General features: G+C 38.4%; 1 protein-coding gene across 1 annotated transcript in view; it reads left to right on the top strand.

Annotated features, from left to right (window-relative positions):
- The window catches only part of CFAP99 (cilia and flagella associated protein 99), a gene marked incomplete at both ends in the record, with an annotated part of 58,421 nt that extends 41,155 nt beyond the window's left edge, over positions 1-17,266 (top strand). Inside the window, 4 exons of the mRNA XM_081999248.1 lie at positions 602-753; positions 6,065-6,270; positions 14,638-14,800; positions 17,099-17,266. Coding sequence (XP_081855374.1) covers positions 602-753; positions 6,065-6,270; positions 14,638-14,800; positions 17,099-17,266 — 689 coding nt within the window. The remainder of the gene's footprint in view (positions 1-601; positions 754-6,064; positions 6,271-14,637; positions 14,801-17,098) is intronic.
- Between the last annotated feature and the right edge of the window lie 400 nt (positions 17,267-17,666).

Below are 17,666 nucleotides of genomic sequence, written 5' to 3'. Positions count from 1 at the left end.
GCATTAGCTAATGAAGTGCAGGGAGAAGGCTGTTCTGACTGGCACGGATGTACATATTCCAATGCAACGCCATGTTAACATCTACTATATGAACAGGCTACCTGTAGTTGTGCATATTTTGGTGAGCAGACTTTTCTCTGCTTGTGTACCTCCATACTTGTATCAGAAAGGGTTGAGGCAGGCAGAGGGTATTAGCCACTCCGAAATGGCCTAGCAAAGCCTACCAGCCTTTGCAATTCAATGATTTCTATCATATATATAGCTTGAAAAACTATGAATATTTGCTGTTGTATAATATCCTTTTATTAAATAACGAAACAGTATGCACTAATTAGAAAAAAAATTACAAAGCAGTAATTCAAAGTGTCTACTTTATGTATGTATGCAGTATGTTTTGTGTTGAATAGAATAATAGATACTGGAGGTGGGAAGAACTCATTTGTTTCTCTAATTATTCCTCCCACCAATGCCAGACTGTTCCCTCAAGTACCTTTAGATCAGTATAATTATCGTTATTCACAAATGCATATGAATTTTCCTCCAGATGGACTACTTGTTAAAATATGCATCCTGCTAACAGAGATTAGTTCTTTTCTTTCAGTTCAGGAAGTTTGTGAAGAAAATCGAGAACTTCTTCGGCGAGCTTTAGAAGAAGAGGAGGAGAAGCTTAGGAAAAGATATGAACTAATTCAACAAATACGAGCTTTTGAGTCTTTACCAAGCCTCAGACACAAGTTTGTTGATTTAACTGAGGTAAGCTCAAAAGGAAAAACTACTGGTTTTGCATACATGTATATTATATATGTTTCACACATTCAGAGGAATTGTGTACTGTGTGCAGATTTATTGCAGTCTGTATGCATAGCATTAAGTACAGTGATGCCGTGACACAAAGGTTAGATCCGAGCTGGAACTTGCACAAAGTTTATAGAATGAACATTTTACCAGGAAGAATATTCTGATGGTAAGTGAAATCTTAGTCCCCTTGAACTTTCTTTGAATTTTGCCAGTAGGATCTTGGTTTCCCAATGTCTTTCAAAAAGAGACTGGCAAATGATTACAACATGTTCTATCCATCTTCACAGATTTCTCAGACCTGGGTAAGGACTGAATGAACACAAAGTTTGGACTAATGTACAGTGATGATTGTCATGGTAATTAGCAAAATTAATTTCCTGTGTTTTCAAAAGTGTCAACATTCAGGTATATAAAAGAGGTGATCACGAGACCTCAAAGTCTGCAAAGCTGTTATGCATGTACTTGTGTGTGTGTGGTTAAGTCTACAGTAAACATATCCCAAACTTCTTGGACTTACTATTGATGCACAATAACTAAGATTGCCTGAGATTGGGCTTTGCAATGCCCACTTTTGCAGAATTTCCAGACTTCGGCAGCATCTGGAAATCTGTTATCTTACCACTAAATCAGAAGCAGAGTAGCTGAAAATATTCTTCCATTTTTCTTATCCACACTGAAAGAAGAATAACATGGAAAAACATAAAATTGCACTATCAATTTTGAATATAATCCTTTCAGGTTTTTTCTTTCCTTTCATGAGTATTCAAATGAAGACCACAAATTAAAAAGCATCCATGGCTAGTCTGCAGAAACCATACAGAAGGAACAGGTCTTCCTTCCATGGGGCTCTTGGAACAGCCAATGGTTTTCTCTCTTGCTTCTCTGAAGAGAACTGAGCCATTCATTGATTCCAAAGCCACCCAGATGTCCCATCCTCCTTTAGTCTCTTTGGTTGCCTTTATGGCTGTTGCCATCACTTCTCCACTTCTGTCCCAGCCAAAGAAGACAATTCACTTTTTTCAAACCCAGAATTGCTCCACCCATTTGTGGACAAATGCTACTGACCCACAAAGGAAAAAGCAGGGGAAAAAAGTGAAGAGTACAAAGAATTATTGTACACCACAGATACTGTAAACTGTCTGCATGCAACTGCCAACAGGTACTCCAATCTATGGGTTTTCTACTGCTTCAGATAGAGTTGCACATGGTGTCAACCCTAAACAGAGCCCTTAGCATGGTCTCACTGCACATTTGTTACCCAGATGATTCAGTCACAAGGTGTAGGCTGCAAAGACACAATGGTATGATGTAGTCAGATGCAGAAATGTCATTACTTCTTCAATCACAACTTCTGTAAAATGGTGCAGACTCTCATTCATGAAAATGAAGGTAACTGGAATGTCAGTAATTTCTCATTTTTGAACGTGGTTCATTTCATTGCCATTTACAGTGGCTGTTGACCCATCAGATATAGCTTCCTCTGACATACTGATTGTTTATAAGTACAGAATATGGCTTTAAATACATTTTCCCATCTAGCACCTCATCTCAAAAGACAAAGCAGAAAAACACAGCAGGTTTCAAGTCATATATGAAAAATTCATTCAAAATTCAAGCTTATCCTATGTGTAAGGTTACTGAAGTGTAAGGTTGCTGAAAATGGAGTGGCCATGCAGGTCATACAGCAAGTATAAGAGAATGGACCTGAATGATATGGATGGACTGTTAGATGCATAAGGAATTGGCTGGATGGCTGCATCCAAAAAGTTACAGTCAATGGCTCGATGTCCAAGTGGAAACCAGTAACGAGTGGTATCCCTCAAGGGACTGTACTGGGACCAAAACTATTTAATATCTTCCCTAATGACATAGATAGTGGGATTAAGTGCACCCTCAGCAAGTTTGCAGATGACACCAAGCTGGGTCGTGTTGTTGATACACTTGAGGAAAGGGACTCTGACAGGCTTGAGGAGTGTGCCCATGTGAACCTCCTGAAGTTCAGCATGGCCAAGTGCAAGGTCCTGCACCTGGGTTGGGGCAACTCTCAATATCAATACAGGCTGGGGGATGAATTGATAGAGAGTAGCTCTGCTGAGAAGAACTTGGGGACACTAGTAGATGAAAAATTCAGTATGAGCTGGCAATGCATGCTTGCAGCCCAGAAAGCTGCATCAAAAGAAGCGTAGCCAGCAGGTTGAGGGAGGTGATACTCCCCCTTTACTCTGCTCTGGTGAGACCCCACCTGGAGTACTGCAGCCAGTTCTGGGGTCCTCAGCACAAGATAGACATGGACCTGTTGGAGTGGGTCGAGAGGAGGGCCACAAAAACAATCAGAAGATAAGACCTTATTGCGTTCTTTCAGTATATAAAGGGCCTTATGAGAAAGTTGGAGAAAGATGTTTTACCAGGGCCTGTAGTGGTAGGACAAGGGGCAACGGTTTTAAACTAAAAGAGGGTAGATTTAGACTGGACATGAGGAAGAAATTTTTTACAGTGAGGGTGATGAGCCACTGGAACAGGTTGCCCAGAGAAGTTGTGGATGCCACCTCCCTGGAAGTGTTGAAGACCAGGTGGGATGGGTCTTTGAGCAACCTGATCTAGTGAAAGATGTCCCTTCCCATGGCAAGAGGGGGTGGGCTAGATGACCTTTAAAGGTCCCTTCCAACCCAAATCATTCTATGATTCTATATCTCAACTTCACAGTTCTTTTATACTCATTATTACTATAGCACTCTGAGTGAATTAGCAGACTTTTGGTCATAGCTTGCCCTGTTTTTGTCTTTCTACAAAAGGCTTTTTCAGGCTTAGTGGAATTTATGTATGTGTCCATAAAATTCTCATTCATTTTCATAATTTTTAAAGTACCCAGTTCTTCCCTTGATGGCACTGAAATCGTTTGAACACCAGCATTATCTCCTGCATGAGTATAGGACTTTTCACATTTTAGGAACCACATCACTGTCTTCACTGCATATTTTTGAAATGCAGACACTCAAAATATTCAACATCTATTCCATGCTTCTATGAAATTCCCTTTCCTAGACCTTTTCAGTGTCTGCTTGCCATGCTCTAGCACTACCACTGGTATATATGCCCTGCTGCAAAGCATTTTCCTTTCACTTTCTGTGAATACAACTTGATGATCATTGACTAGTTTAAATTAGAGGCAAGCTATTATAGCACTTGCTATTTGCGAGCTCATTCTAAATTGAAACCTGCGCAGGAGATAAATGGTCATTTCCATTTCAGTAACCTATGGTAGTACATACTTTTCAAAGAGATGCAAAAGTAAAGACTGCTTAATATTGAACGCTTCTATTAGTCTTCTACTGATGCTACTAGTGACCATTGTTTAGATCATGTTTGGTACACCTGAGGAACGTGGAAGCAGAAACAACTGAGCCAAAATTGTAGAGTCAGACTTTAGGTGAAAAGACAGTGATGATTTCTTCTTACTGACTCAATTTTTGAAGCTTTAGAAAGAGAAGTGATGGGGACCAAAACTGCAGGAGACATTCTTGGAAATCTTGGAGGAGTCCCCAGGGATGGCCACCCAAGACATGTTCTCCTTCACTATCAAGCTTGTATCAGTAGATTCTCCAGACTAACTCAATAATAATCCCTCTTAAGCTGCAATGTTGTGGCAGCAGAGAGCCAAGTCTGGTTATTTGTCGTACTCTATTTTGTGGTTTTATTGACCCTGCAACCCCCCACCCCGCCTTACTGTTTTCTTCATCTCTCTTGGCTTTCCCCCTATTTCATGGACCCACTGCTCTGAATAGCCAGAGGTGGTCACTGGAGGATGAGTACCTGACTAGGCTGCTTAGATGGCATCCCAGACTGGAGAAGAGGGACTGGACACAGGTCAATTCTTGCAGCCAAACTGACAATCTGAGCATCTATCTATGACAGAGCATCCTTCTCTTTTCCTGTTTTTGGGGTTTTTTTAATTACCATTCATGTTCTGTTTTGTGAAAAGCTCAAAAGCAGAAAGGCAGATACTCTTCTGTCAACAACTCAGTATTCAAGACAAGGGTTTTTTTTTTTCCTGCTAAAAAGGGTTGCCTGATAAAATGAAGGTTCTTTAACTGAATAAATTCTTTCCATTAAAAGGATTTTAATGAGTTTTACTTACATATGTTTATCACTACCACTTAATTTCAGTCTGAGAAATACAATTCGGAGAAGTGGATGTTCTTTTGGATTCCACACCCCCCTCCTCCTGGTAACTAATTCTATGGAACTAAGTAAAGCAAGGTCTTTGTGATTAAAATCCTAACCAGTGTTTCACTCTGTTATTATACAACTGCATAGCAAGAGTCAGGTTAGTGTCCTGACTTCCTGCACCCAGGTATTCCATTACAACATGACATGATACAAGATACGCACCAAAGATGTGTACTAAAACTGGGTTAAGAGAGACAGAAGAATATTAGTTAGTGTGAAATTGATTAAATTTTGCAAAGACAGCTACACAGAAGCTCAGTATTTGTGTGGGTTCATGCAAGTTTTCCATATATGAAGCTGTATATGTGTGTAGACATAGGGAAAGAAAGAGCATATGTAAGAGCAAGGGCCAAAAACTTCAAGTGTTCACAAATCTATTTAGAAATTATCTGTCTTCATATGTAAACTAAGGTGCAGAAGTCTCTCATTACATCTCAGAATCAGGCTCATTATCACTCTCATTGCGAAGTGAATTTTAAAAAGTCTTCATTAAACATTCAGGTTTGAATATTTTAACTTTGGGCATTAAGATCTGCATTTCCTGGGTACAAAGCATTGTTTCATCCTAGTCTTTTCAGATAAAAATAGTAGATGCCATCATAGATCAAATCCATAATTTGGAAATAGATAAATTCAAAAAGATGCATATTTTTTAGTGTAAAGTCTGTCCTGGTTTTACAAACTAAAAAATATGCAGTGTTACACATTTAAAAACTGTGAAAGTCTTATTAAAACTAGAAGATATCAACTAGAATTTTTTTGGACAGTGAATATGTTGTATCTATGATTAATCTACTGTATATGTCAATGCTTTTTCAGAAAACATTTTGTGAGGCTTGTTTTTACACATACGAAAGGTAAGCTCTACACCTTAAAAACAGCTTATAAAAAAAAGTTAGGTTAGGGCTAACCCTATCTTTCTTGAAGTCAAAATATATTCAGCTTGATTTGGAACACAATAAAAATATTCTGGTTTTACTCATTTACTCTTCCCTTGGTATTTACAGTGTTATTTAAACTTATATTCCATGTTCTCTAGACTGGTGGCCATGGTTTAATTTGTGAAATGTCAATAGTGGAACTACGTGAACGCCTCGCTCTACTCAGAGAAGCACAGAAGGCAGCAGAGGAAGAGAAGAGAGACCAGATCATCCATGAAAAACAAGCTAAGGAACAACTTCTTCTAGACAAACTGGACCAGATTTCCCTGTTCAGAGCAGAACTTGGACGAGCAGCTGCTCTAAAGTCAGTATAAAACAGCATGTGACATTTAAGATATTGCAACTTTATTAATATTTTGCTAGCCCCTTGAGAAAAACAAGTAAAGAGGAAAATACTGCCCTTTCATAAATCAGTATGACTTTTGTCAAGGATTACACTGGGGCCAGGATTTCCTTTTTATTGAAAAAAAGAATTGCATCAGATTTAACGAATCTTCTTCATAATTTTGAATTTGTGGTTGAAGACACTCCATAGGCTAGTGTTGACAGTATTGTCCCAGGATTCAGAGCCAATATTACATATTGAGAAAGAAGTTCTGACGTTCTTCTTTTCAGCTAATCAGAACTAATTTGATTTTATTATAATCATTCTAACTTGCTACTTAAAGTGGTTTCCTGTTTTCATCTAAACCAATACATTAGGGCTATAGTTTTCTTCCTTGAACTTCATTTGTTATGCGAAAAGGCAGGCCTTATTTTAGAAGTTTAAAATATTTTGGGAAGGAGTTTTTCTGATAACAATAATAAGTTATAAATTAAATATATTATAGCAGTAGATCAAAGACAAAAATCTTTGCTTACAGCCTCTCTGATCAAATTTTGTATGCATTATTCATATTCATTATTCATTTTCATAAAGGATCCATAACCATTATAGATGCTTCACATATGCAGAAGACAGGTCCCTTCCACAAAGAGTTTAATCTTAAAATCAAAGTTAAAGCTATTTACAAATGAAGTTAAGCAGGAAGAAAGCCCATGTAAAAATGTAAAATATGACACACCTCTCAATCTCATTCCATTTTTACTGCATCTTGACTATTTGCCATTGTTTTTTTGCAGGTTGTTTTTCACCTTTTCCTTTTTGGGAGTTTGGGAAGTTAGTCCTTGTCTTGCCATTATTTTGCAAACAGATGTTCAGGCTGACATTCTGAAGACATATTCTATCAGGCTAAAAACACATGACTTTAGACATATCTTAGATTCATTGATTTATTGATGCGATACCAAAGGTGGCTTCTTAAATTCATGTTATTGATTTATCGTCCAGTTCTAAATCTCAATTACAGAAGGCAGAATTGATGTATTCATTTAACTAGTTTTCACTCGTCCCAGCTCTAATTTGGTTTGTTGATGATAGTTAATCTCCAAAGGCTGAGGTTTTACTATGTTAGTACTTAAGAAGGTAGCTTAATGAATCAATAACTGCAGCTGCAGTGGATTGACTGCATAGTGGATTGACTGCATAGATTAGTGACCCTCTCTTCTATGGCATATATCAAGAAAAGATTTTAAGACTAAAGAACCTGAAATGGAGTTGGAGCTGGAAATACACTCTTGTTGCTAAACATTCACTGGTGTGAAAGCCTGTGGGAGCAGCTCAAGCCACTGCTTTCCACTGGAGATGCAAACTAGACATTAAGAACTTGTATACTACATAAAACCTGTTTCACTAGTAGCTACTTAAAAGAATAATTTGTTATGCTAGATGTGCAGTCTGTGAATTTCTTATAGTGCTGGGTTTCTTTAAACTAGACTCTGGCTTAATTCAGCTCTAAAACTGTTCTGATCCTGAAATAAGCTATGCTTGAATGAGAAGCTAACTTTGATTCACTTTTTGTCCTGACATTTGAACTATTTTTTAGAACAGACCAGCATGCCAAATATAGTAGAATCCAAATGAAATCTAACACTTAATTTGCAAGCTTCTAGTCAGACTCATGATAAGTAATACAGTAATTTTAATGGAGCCCTGTTTGCTCTACAAATAAAGAAAATAATACAAAGTTTCATTATAGATGTTCTAAGACATTTCCTTTCATGGCTCCCAGGCAATCTATGTACGTAACTTGGGAGCATCTACTATAAACAGGCATCATCAAAGTATACCAGAAATGCTGTTCTTTGGGAGTATGTTTAATGCATTTTCATCTAGAATGCAAATCTATGGTGTTTTTCTGTTAATATGGAAGTATGACATGCTGGCCTATTTACAAATGCTTGACCCTTCGCTGCAACTTTTATTTCTCTCTAAACAAACTATAGGCTCCGTGTGTTAAACCTGATTTACAGATCTTGAATCCTGAAATATCTAGCAAGTCAATGTGAGTGAGTGAGTGATTGCTTGGGTTGTAATACTGATATGCTGCACAGGAGATGTAAAAAGCAAATTTTTATTTTACAGAATTAATTCATAATTATAAGGATAGAATAGCAAATCTTACCAATAGTCTTCGTAAGATAGCCGTATGCATCAATATAAAATTATATGTTGTATCTTAAATTGCATTATGTTGAAAGCTACTACTAAAGTATGGTGGCTAAACTTTGCTAAACAAATGTGCTTTAGTTAGTGTCAGCTGGAGTTTAATTGGGTCCCTACCAAGCAGGTTCCTTTCAATATCATTTACAAACAGACATACATCAACACAACAGAAGCACATTGAGCAAGCATATAATGAGCTATATTAAACAAAATAGGAAATGGAACATAAAAAATTACAGAGATATCAGCCTTTAATAGACTGCAAGCTGTGACATCCATCACAGCAGTGGCTTTGTGAGTGCTTGCAGAACACTTAAGAATCAATTCAGTAAGTACACAGGACGTCCCTTTAATTACTAGAATTTCACACAGTTTGAAAAACAGCACTGGCATATGAAGTTGACAAACATTTGAGTTCTCAGCTTTCAAACATGAGCACCGAAAGATTTATGAGTGTTTGAATACATGCTAATAATGTACTGATGTTACATGCCTGTATACTTCAGGTACAATTCCCTTTCATTCCAGTGAGGCTACATCTATTACTCCAAGTAATTTAATGCACTAATGATCAAGAAACAGATCAAACCATTTGGTGCTGAGGCTCTCTCCATCCACATTATCTGTGGTTTGGGGGGTTTACTTTGGTTGGATTTAGTCTGGTCTTGGGACTGCATGTTCTCACCATTCATATGGTTTAAAGCTGTCCAGAGGAAAGTTATCTCACAAAACTTCTCATACTCAATTCCTCACTCCTCTGCAAGCCCGTCTAGTGAACACCACACTATCCTTTTGTTTGCCTCACAGATTGCAGTAGCACATCCACATCCCCACCAGCCACTGACACATACATAAGGTACAGAGAAGCCAGCCTTGTTTCTGTTTTTGCTCATGTTCCTGTCTTGTTTGCGTTCCTACTCATTTTCAAGTGACATGACGCTGCCTGCTGCCTGAGCCTCCTCCCCTCTCCAAGTCAGGGCAACATCCAGATGAAGGTAGCAGCTGCTGTTCCAGGGTGACACTCTGAACTGACACTAACCCTCCTTGGCTTCCTGGTATCTGAGGAAAATTGTTACAAGGAACAAGATGCACAGACTCCCACCAACACAGAAGTTTACCACGTCCCCATCTCACACCGTGGTAATGGTGTAGCACGCTGAGGTCCCAGCACTGGATTACAAATGATGGTGTGTTTGCCAAGGTGGCAAAGCACTCCTTTCACTCCCTGCCACTGCCAGTGCTCAAACCCCTCCCTGGCAAGGGGCACTGGCCACGCACCAGTGTAACACCTCTCTCTTGTCCTGGACTGGGGAGTGGTGGAAGCAGTGTGAGGGCAGCCCTGGCAGGAGGACAAGGGGGGAAGGCTGGTTATAAGGAGGGAGAGGAGAACAAGCAGAAGGGAGGGTTATGGATGGATGACTGTGATGGTCCTTTCCAAGTAGAACAAGCTCTCTAAAGTAGGTGTTCCCTGAACCAGGTCTGACTTAGGGGGTCAAAGGCCTTCTGGGTGAGGAGGGGAGAATGGAGCCCCATCCTCAAAAACCTGTAAGACACCCTGGCAGCACAACCCTCTGATGCAGCACACAACTGAGGGAAGGGGCAGACAGCACATGGAGGTAGGAAGGTGTAACAGGGGAACCCGTGCCGTGCTATCCCTACGTGTGGCTGTTGTTTCAGATCTTCAAAAACATAGCCTAGAATAATGAAAAAAGCTGAATAATTAGCAGTATAAGGGACTTCAGTTTGGTACTTCAAAATATTTGTGATTTCATTAATTTCACAAATTTTATAAATACTTCAAGTTCTGTATGTGTTTGCAATAAGGACGTAATATTTAGTTTCTCGGTCCCTACTGCTGGCCATGAGTTCTTCACTAGCATTGAAACAGGAGGAGGAAATTCATCAGCAATGATGGATCAGAAATTTAAATATGTGAAGAGAGGCTGTAAAGAAGACAGAGCCAGGCTTTTCTCAGTGGTGATCAATGAGAGGACACAAGGTACAAGAGGAAACACAGGAGGTTCCCTCTGAACATCAGGAAATGCTTTTTTACTATGAGGGTGGCGGAGCACTGGCACACGTTGCCCAGAGAGGCTGTGGGGTCTCCATCCTTGCAGATATTCAGAAGCCATCTGGACATGGTCCTGGGCAACCTGCTCTAGGTGACCTGCTTGAGCAGGTGGCAGTGGACAAGATGACCTCCAGAGGTCCCTTCCAACCTCAGCCATTCTGTGATTCTGTGAATGAACTTTGATTATACAGCTTTACAATCTTCATTTCAAATGAGGAAAACACTGTTATGAGTAACAATCACTTCCCCAACTAAAATTAGGTGCTTAATAAGTTAATTGTTTTGGAAGGGAGTCAGATTTTGAGTGCTTAAATCCCTCACATTAATACAAAATAGTAATCAATCTAATAGTGTAGTGTTCTTAAATGTGAAAATAGTGACTGCCTTAACAATGAACTGTTAAGAGATAGATACATTAATTTTCCTCACTGCAATAACTGAGAATTATATAGTGCAGGACGGAAAAAAGGCAAGGTACTGTGAAGTGCAGAGACCCCTAGTCACTGAGACTGAGAGTATAAGGAAATTAAAAGAAAAAATTATTTATTGTACTGTAAGGCAATCCTACTTTTGCTTTTAAAAATATATTTCTGTTTATTGCACAAGACTCCATTTTGTAAGGTGAGCTTCTAAATACAGTCCTAGCTGCTTAAGTTGATATTTTGGTGCCTAGAATGGTCAGTAGCCATTTTTACTCCATCTCCTACAAGTATTCAGTCGGTTAAGAGCTGTCAGATGTCCATCTCCTTATAATTTGATGTACAGCTGGAGTTTGAAAATGTAAATGAAGAGCAAAATGTAGTTTTCAGGAGGAATCCTCTGTGCAAATCTTCATATTCCCCATTTTTTAAACACAGCTGAGAAGACCTAATTCAGCTGCTCCAAGTGTTTTCATTTCCTACAGGAAAACCTTTAATGCTGAATTGCTGCTTCTTCAGTTATAGGCCGGATGACTTATTGGATCTAGAGTCCATTTGGTCAGATGATAACATTTCAGGGCAGATAGTTAAATAATTACAAGGGATATGTAAGTAAGAAGACGTTGCACTGCCAAACTCCATGACAAGTTTGTGAAATGTGAAGTAAAATAATACTTACATATTTTTAAAATTCATTATATTTACCAAGGAAATAATTGAGACAAATAGGGGATGTCAACTGCAGCTTACAATGCCTGGATTATTTTTAATGGAAAGACACTTACATTTTACCCGTCACTGCTGGAATTGTTCTGTACTTCATCATAGTGAGCTAAAATCTTTCTGCTGTTGACTGTACACATAGCTTACACAGAAAATGAATAGAGAACAAAATCAGTGGTAGATAAAGAAATCTTCACTGTTTGCTTTTATAGCCATGTTCTGTTGAATCTTGCCTTAATCCCTTACTTTTCCTCCTTTGAGTAGTTTATACGTACATTTCACACTACTACAAACTTCCATAAGCACATTCAAGAATCTCATCTCATTCCTTAACACTAAAAGGTACTTTTCTGACAAGGTCGCTAAGCAAAAACTAGAGTCTGTTAAACCATTTCAAATACATATGGACTTTAAAAATATTACAAATTTTTTCGAAGTCTTTGGTAGGGAAATATTTTTTTAATTATGGCAGACTTACAAAGGGATGGAAGACTCTTGTCTGAGACCAAAAGAAAAGAAAATTAAATTCTCTTTTGGACCAAAGTTTTGACATTACATTTTAGGAACTAGTATGATTCTTTAAGATTGGTTTTCATTCAAGGTGCTCGTTTAATACCAGTAGCTGGTAAATACACTTTAAAGTAAAATTAAAATGGCTTCTGCATATATTTTTTCATAAAATATCACCTCATTTTCTATTGAATATGGAGAGGATTTTTCTAACTATGTACTACCCTATTCTGACTGGCTGTCACCTTACTTCTTTAGTAAATATGTGATATGGGGGAACAGAGATCATATGAGCTTTTTCTGTCTTGAGTCCTGAAAATTCTCAACTGATCATTACAGAATACCAGAATTTTAAAATTTCTTTTTTCATTCCTTCCCTCTTTGAGTTTCTGTTATGATGTGGTGTGGCATCTGAAAATCTATGGGATTGGCAGCTTTTTCGAACAGTGTAGATGACTGGCACATGACTGCATGTATAAAAGGACTGAATATTAGTCTGAGGATAAGCAACTATTTACAATGTCAATTCAGAAGCAGCTGCCCTGCTTCATCACGTTAAACCTCTTGTTGTATTTCCTGTAATTGTATTTACAAGAATCTGGATTTGCATGTAATGAAAGGTTTTGTTGCTTATTCCCACTGACAATATTTAATCATCAAGTGTTTACATAAAACCTTATTGTTATATTCTCCTATATCCCTTGGAATGCAATGCCTTGTTGCAATGCAAATAGATATAATCCATGTTCTCAATTAGATTAAACGATAGTACATAATTTTTAGATTTACAGAATAGCATTACAAATTAACCTCAGTGTAGAAGAATATTTCACAGTATTAAAGAGGAAGAGGAAGTGTTATCCTAAGCAGGTAGCATGACACAAACAGCAGAGAGGTTCAGGAAATGTCTCAGGAAAGCAACTGGAAATGAGAAGCCAAGCTAAAATGTTTCCCTTATTTTAAGTTCACAATCATATTTCAGAATGCAATAGGTCAATTCTCCCCTTCAGCTGGTTCCTGAGGGCTTTGGAAACTGTAGTCCAGAATGGCTGCTCTGAAGAATACCTGCTATGACAGGGAGTTTGCCATCAGCAAAGATGAAGCTAACAAGGCAGACAAAAGCCATCTCTCCCGAGATGAAAGAAGTGTTTGGATTCCTGGAATCTTGATACTGACACTTTTTAAGGCAAACTGGTGGTTTTAGCATCAAAAGGAACTTCTTCCTTCTTCTCCTGCCTCCAACTTCTTGAGAAGAGTGTGCCTTATACCGAAAACACTGTGGCATAAGACCCAAGAGATAAGGGAAGAGTTCTGTTGTAAAACATTTCCAAGGGGCAACCTGTCTGTGAAATTCGTCCTGCCGCTGACAGAGTAAGTTACAGGATCATCTGAACAATGCCCCAGTGCACTCTGCTCTTGGTCATTTGGAGTCTGAATCTGGTTTCCAATAAAAGCACTTGTAATTGTACTACCACAATATAAAAGGACCTTTTACAAAAGTTTCCTTATCAGCTGAGAGAAGGCATCAGATCTAACCTGGTTATATATTACATAACTATGGAGATTCTTTGTTAGAGATGACATTTACTTTAGCTCTGAATTTGGCCAGAGAATCACAGCTGCTCATGAAATAATACTACTATTGCAGCTTGATCACACTGAGACAAATTCAAGGGCAATGTTGAATAAAAGAGAAAGTTGGATGTTAAATGAATCACTGTGCAAGGTGGTGTAACCTACATGAAGAAGTTCTGAGTAAATTGTGCCAGTTGGGTGAAAGTAAGCAAAACCAGATAAAATGTAAACACCAGAGGACAGAAAAATAGCTACAACAGAAAGGAAAAAAAGGAAGACTATCTGATAACCTCTTCCTTATGCCTTACTTTTATGCTGCACATGGTGCTATCAATTTATGCTCACCTGCACCCACTAACCTTATTTAATATATCACCATCCCATAGATTCTGAATCTGGGCATTGAGATTACACAGAAAAGAATATTTTTCATTTGCCAAGGAATTCAGCAATTGAGGTGAATATTAATGATCATATAAGGAAAACTCCAAAGTTCTCACAAGCAAAAAGCTGCAGTATTATCACAGGTTTTGCACATGCTTTTGCTAAAGAATGTCATGTCAGGCTTGAAATACTTCAGATACTGCCATCATGGCATCCTGTGGGAAGAAATTATTCTACACTGTTTAGTAATATTGTTCTGTAAACAACAAGAAGCAAGTTGTGAATACCACATTCATCGAGCTATATGATTTAAACCTGTTTTGAGTATAGTTGGTTCCCAGAAGCAAGAGAAAATTCATTATTATCAAGGTAATATGCTCAGATGGATTTATTCTGTGGGTTGATATTATTTTACGTTCTCATTGCTTCTTTTTGATTTTGCAGGCAAGAAGAAAAGAAAAGAAAGTCCCAGTCTGGTGAAAGGCCTATGAAAGATGAACGCATTTTAAACCTGCAGAAAAAGATTGTAGAGAAAACAATGGAGCGTAAAAAGCAAGCAGGATTCTTAAAGGTTACCCCCCAGAAAACCAGCATCACGTCAAGGAAGGTCTGGGAGTTACATAAGGAGAAAAGCTCTGCAGTAGACCTGCTGTTCACAGACTTTTGCTCAACTGCCAGCACTGGCAGGGGGAGCAGAGGCAGATGGTGCCATACATGACTGGCAATAGCAACTCCCTGCTTCCTGCGTAGGCACAATTTTCCCAAGCCACGGCCTTGACCTCACCTTCTTGTCACACATTCTGCTACCACAGAGCAGGGCTCATCCGTACAATACTCAGCTTCCCACTCTTACAACCACACACTCTCATCCCATTGAAACAGCATCTTACCCCCGTCTCTAACTCTTGTCTTTCTCAGTCTCCTATTGCACATGTCCCGTTACACCAAAGGGGGATGCTCACCCCCTCTCTCACCAAAGGCGCGTTCCAGGTTATCATTCCCATGGGTTTTACCTCGCCTTTCCTCAGCCCGGTCCCACAACATCGGATGGAAGCAGCACTAGCCCTGTAGGCTTTATGCTGTTCACACTGGTTGTGTTTCCTTGGCAAGTGTCTAAAGACAAGCAGTGAGGAACTGCTGCTCCGGCTGCTGCTGCTGCCTCTGCCTTGCCTCATGCATGCCTAACATTTAGAATTGGTTCATATACCAGTAATAGGACATGTACCACAGCATATGGAACACTGCAGTGACAGTCATGATGGGATCACTCTTTAAAAGCTGTACTAACCCGATGTAAAATAAGAACTAAATCTCCCAATCCATTAACATAACAACTCTACCTATTTTGTAAGAAAGTTAGATGAAGCTGAATTTAATGAAGAGGAAAACTGTATGTTTCAAGTGTGTATATTTTAAAAAAAAAAAACAGTGTAATCTTTCAGGGTATCAATGTTTGCTGCCCTCAGAATCCCCATTTCATGCAAGCAAAACATGTAGGTGCTTATATAGACAACTAGGTCTATCCCATTTAGCAAAGAAAGCATTGAAGACCTATTTGAAGAAAGCATTACCTAAATTGGGATGGCTTTCTGAACTGAGGTTTTGAACACATGCACTGAATGGAGTCCAGAATAAAATAGAAGCAATAAATGCAGACTTCAAAGGAAAGCAGCCATATGATTACAAATGTGAGACACTTTAAAAATAAACCAAAGGAAATTATAAATTCACAGCTAGAACATTTGACTACCTGAAGTGGATCTGTATGAGTGTCGTGTGAATGAGCAAAAAAAGTTTGAAAAGGGTTTGAAAGTTGTTTTGATGTTAGATTTTGTCTTTTTCTTCAGCTTAGCTTTACAAAGTAAGTCTCTGAAGATGTCACAGTGCTTTTGTTCATGTTCTGCTCAAATGTTAAGACATGTTAAAAAAGAAGAAAAAATGGAAAAAATTCAAGGTTACTATGAATTATTTAGGTGGTGTGTCTAGGTGTGTCTTCCATCAGTGCTGTTGAGCTCTGCATGACCCAATCCAAATGTTACTACAGCAAAGTGGAACAATTCTGGTCACATATGTTCAGCAGCATCTTTATTCTAGCTGAACTGCATATTGCTGAAAATGGTGGTTTTGTGACTATAGGAGAAAATTCCTCCCTTAGTTATAACACAACAGGTATCTGGCATTCAGTTTGTACCACTACCTTTTAGGTTTCTCAATAAGGAGAAAAAAAGTGACACTAACCCCTTGTATTAAAGTTCCAAATCCAGACTGTGGCTTTAGTTGCATTTGTGATGGCCCTTTAGGCCCAATGCGCTTGTGCTGATACAAGTCAAGGTAACATTTGTTTATAAATCACTATTACATTTTTAATAAAACAGAATTTATATTGCAATTTGGAAAAGTAACCATAAGAAAAACTACCATTAATGAAAAAAAATGTACTTTTCTACCATTTTAAGCAAAGCATCAGATGAAAAAAGTAGCAGTTTTCTGTTTTTTCTGAGCTTTTTCAGGCATGCTCCCTTGTGAACCCAGCTTTTGAATGAGCAAACCAGTAGGGTCTGATAGGATTTGTGCAACTGTTCATTTCTGGCTTTGAGAATAAACTGTTGGCAAAGAAAGAAGATAAGGTAGCAGCATTGCAGCAAATCATCCAGATGCAGTTTTATCTTGACTTAACATTTTGTGGAGTGTTGCAGCTGTATTTAATTCATCTTAAACTGGGCAACCCAATCAAGTTACCTTTCTATTCGTTACCTTTCTATCCATCATGCCCAGTTTGATGTTGACAAGTTTCCCAATCATGTTAGCAAATAACCTGTGTTGCCAGCCAGCCATATTATCAAAAAGAAGTTCAGTGTATCCTCTAAGGAAAACCAGTCTGATCATCTGTATGTCTTTTCTGCAGGATTCTTTGCAGTGGAACCATTGGAAAGAACTGGAAGAGAGTCGGGAACGACAGTTCAAGATTCTTCAACACGGCTTCATGGCCAGAGAAACAGCTCAGAAAATGGCTGCCTATGAGGCAGCAAGAAGTGGAGCCACAGTCTGTATATTGCGCTCTGAAGTAAAATAAAATACATTTGGAACAAATTCAAGCCTGCTGGAAATCTCCCAGCGTGCCTATTTACTACAAGGTCAAATTTTAATCTTTATTTCACCTTTACAGTGTGATTAGAAAAATTTAGGTCATACAGGCACAATAGAATAAAAATGTGTGGGGTTTTTTGTAATAAAATTTTATTTTTAAGCTATAATGATAGGTTTGTTTCTGTTAGAATCAAAAGTTTGAAGAAACTGAAACATTACCGACGGAGCTCCTCCAGCAGAATGGCAAATACCTGGCTAAGAACATTGAGATCTGTATTTCTGTTATCATTGTATGCTATGCCATGGTTTTCTATGCTGATCTTCCAGAAGAATAAAAATGAGGGCAAAAAAAAAGCAATGTTTGTTTACATATGCATCTTTTTAGA

Source organism: Phaethon aethereus (assembly GCF_964289735.1).
Source record: "Phaethon aethereus genome assembly, chromosome: 4".
Lineage (NCBI taxonomy): Eukaryota > Metazoa > Chordata > Aves > Phaethontiformes > Phaethontidae > Phaethon > Phaethon aethereus.
The sequence above is the reverse complement of the archived record's forward strand: the minus strand, read 5'-3'. Positions and strand labels throughout refer to the sequence as shown.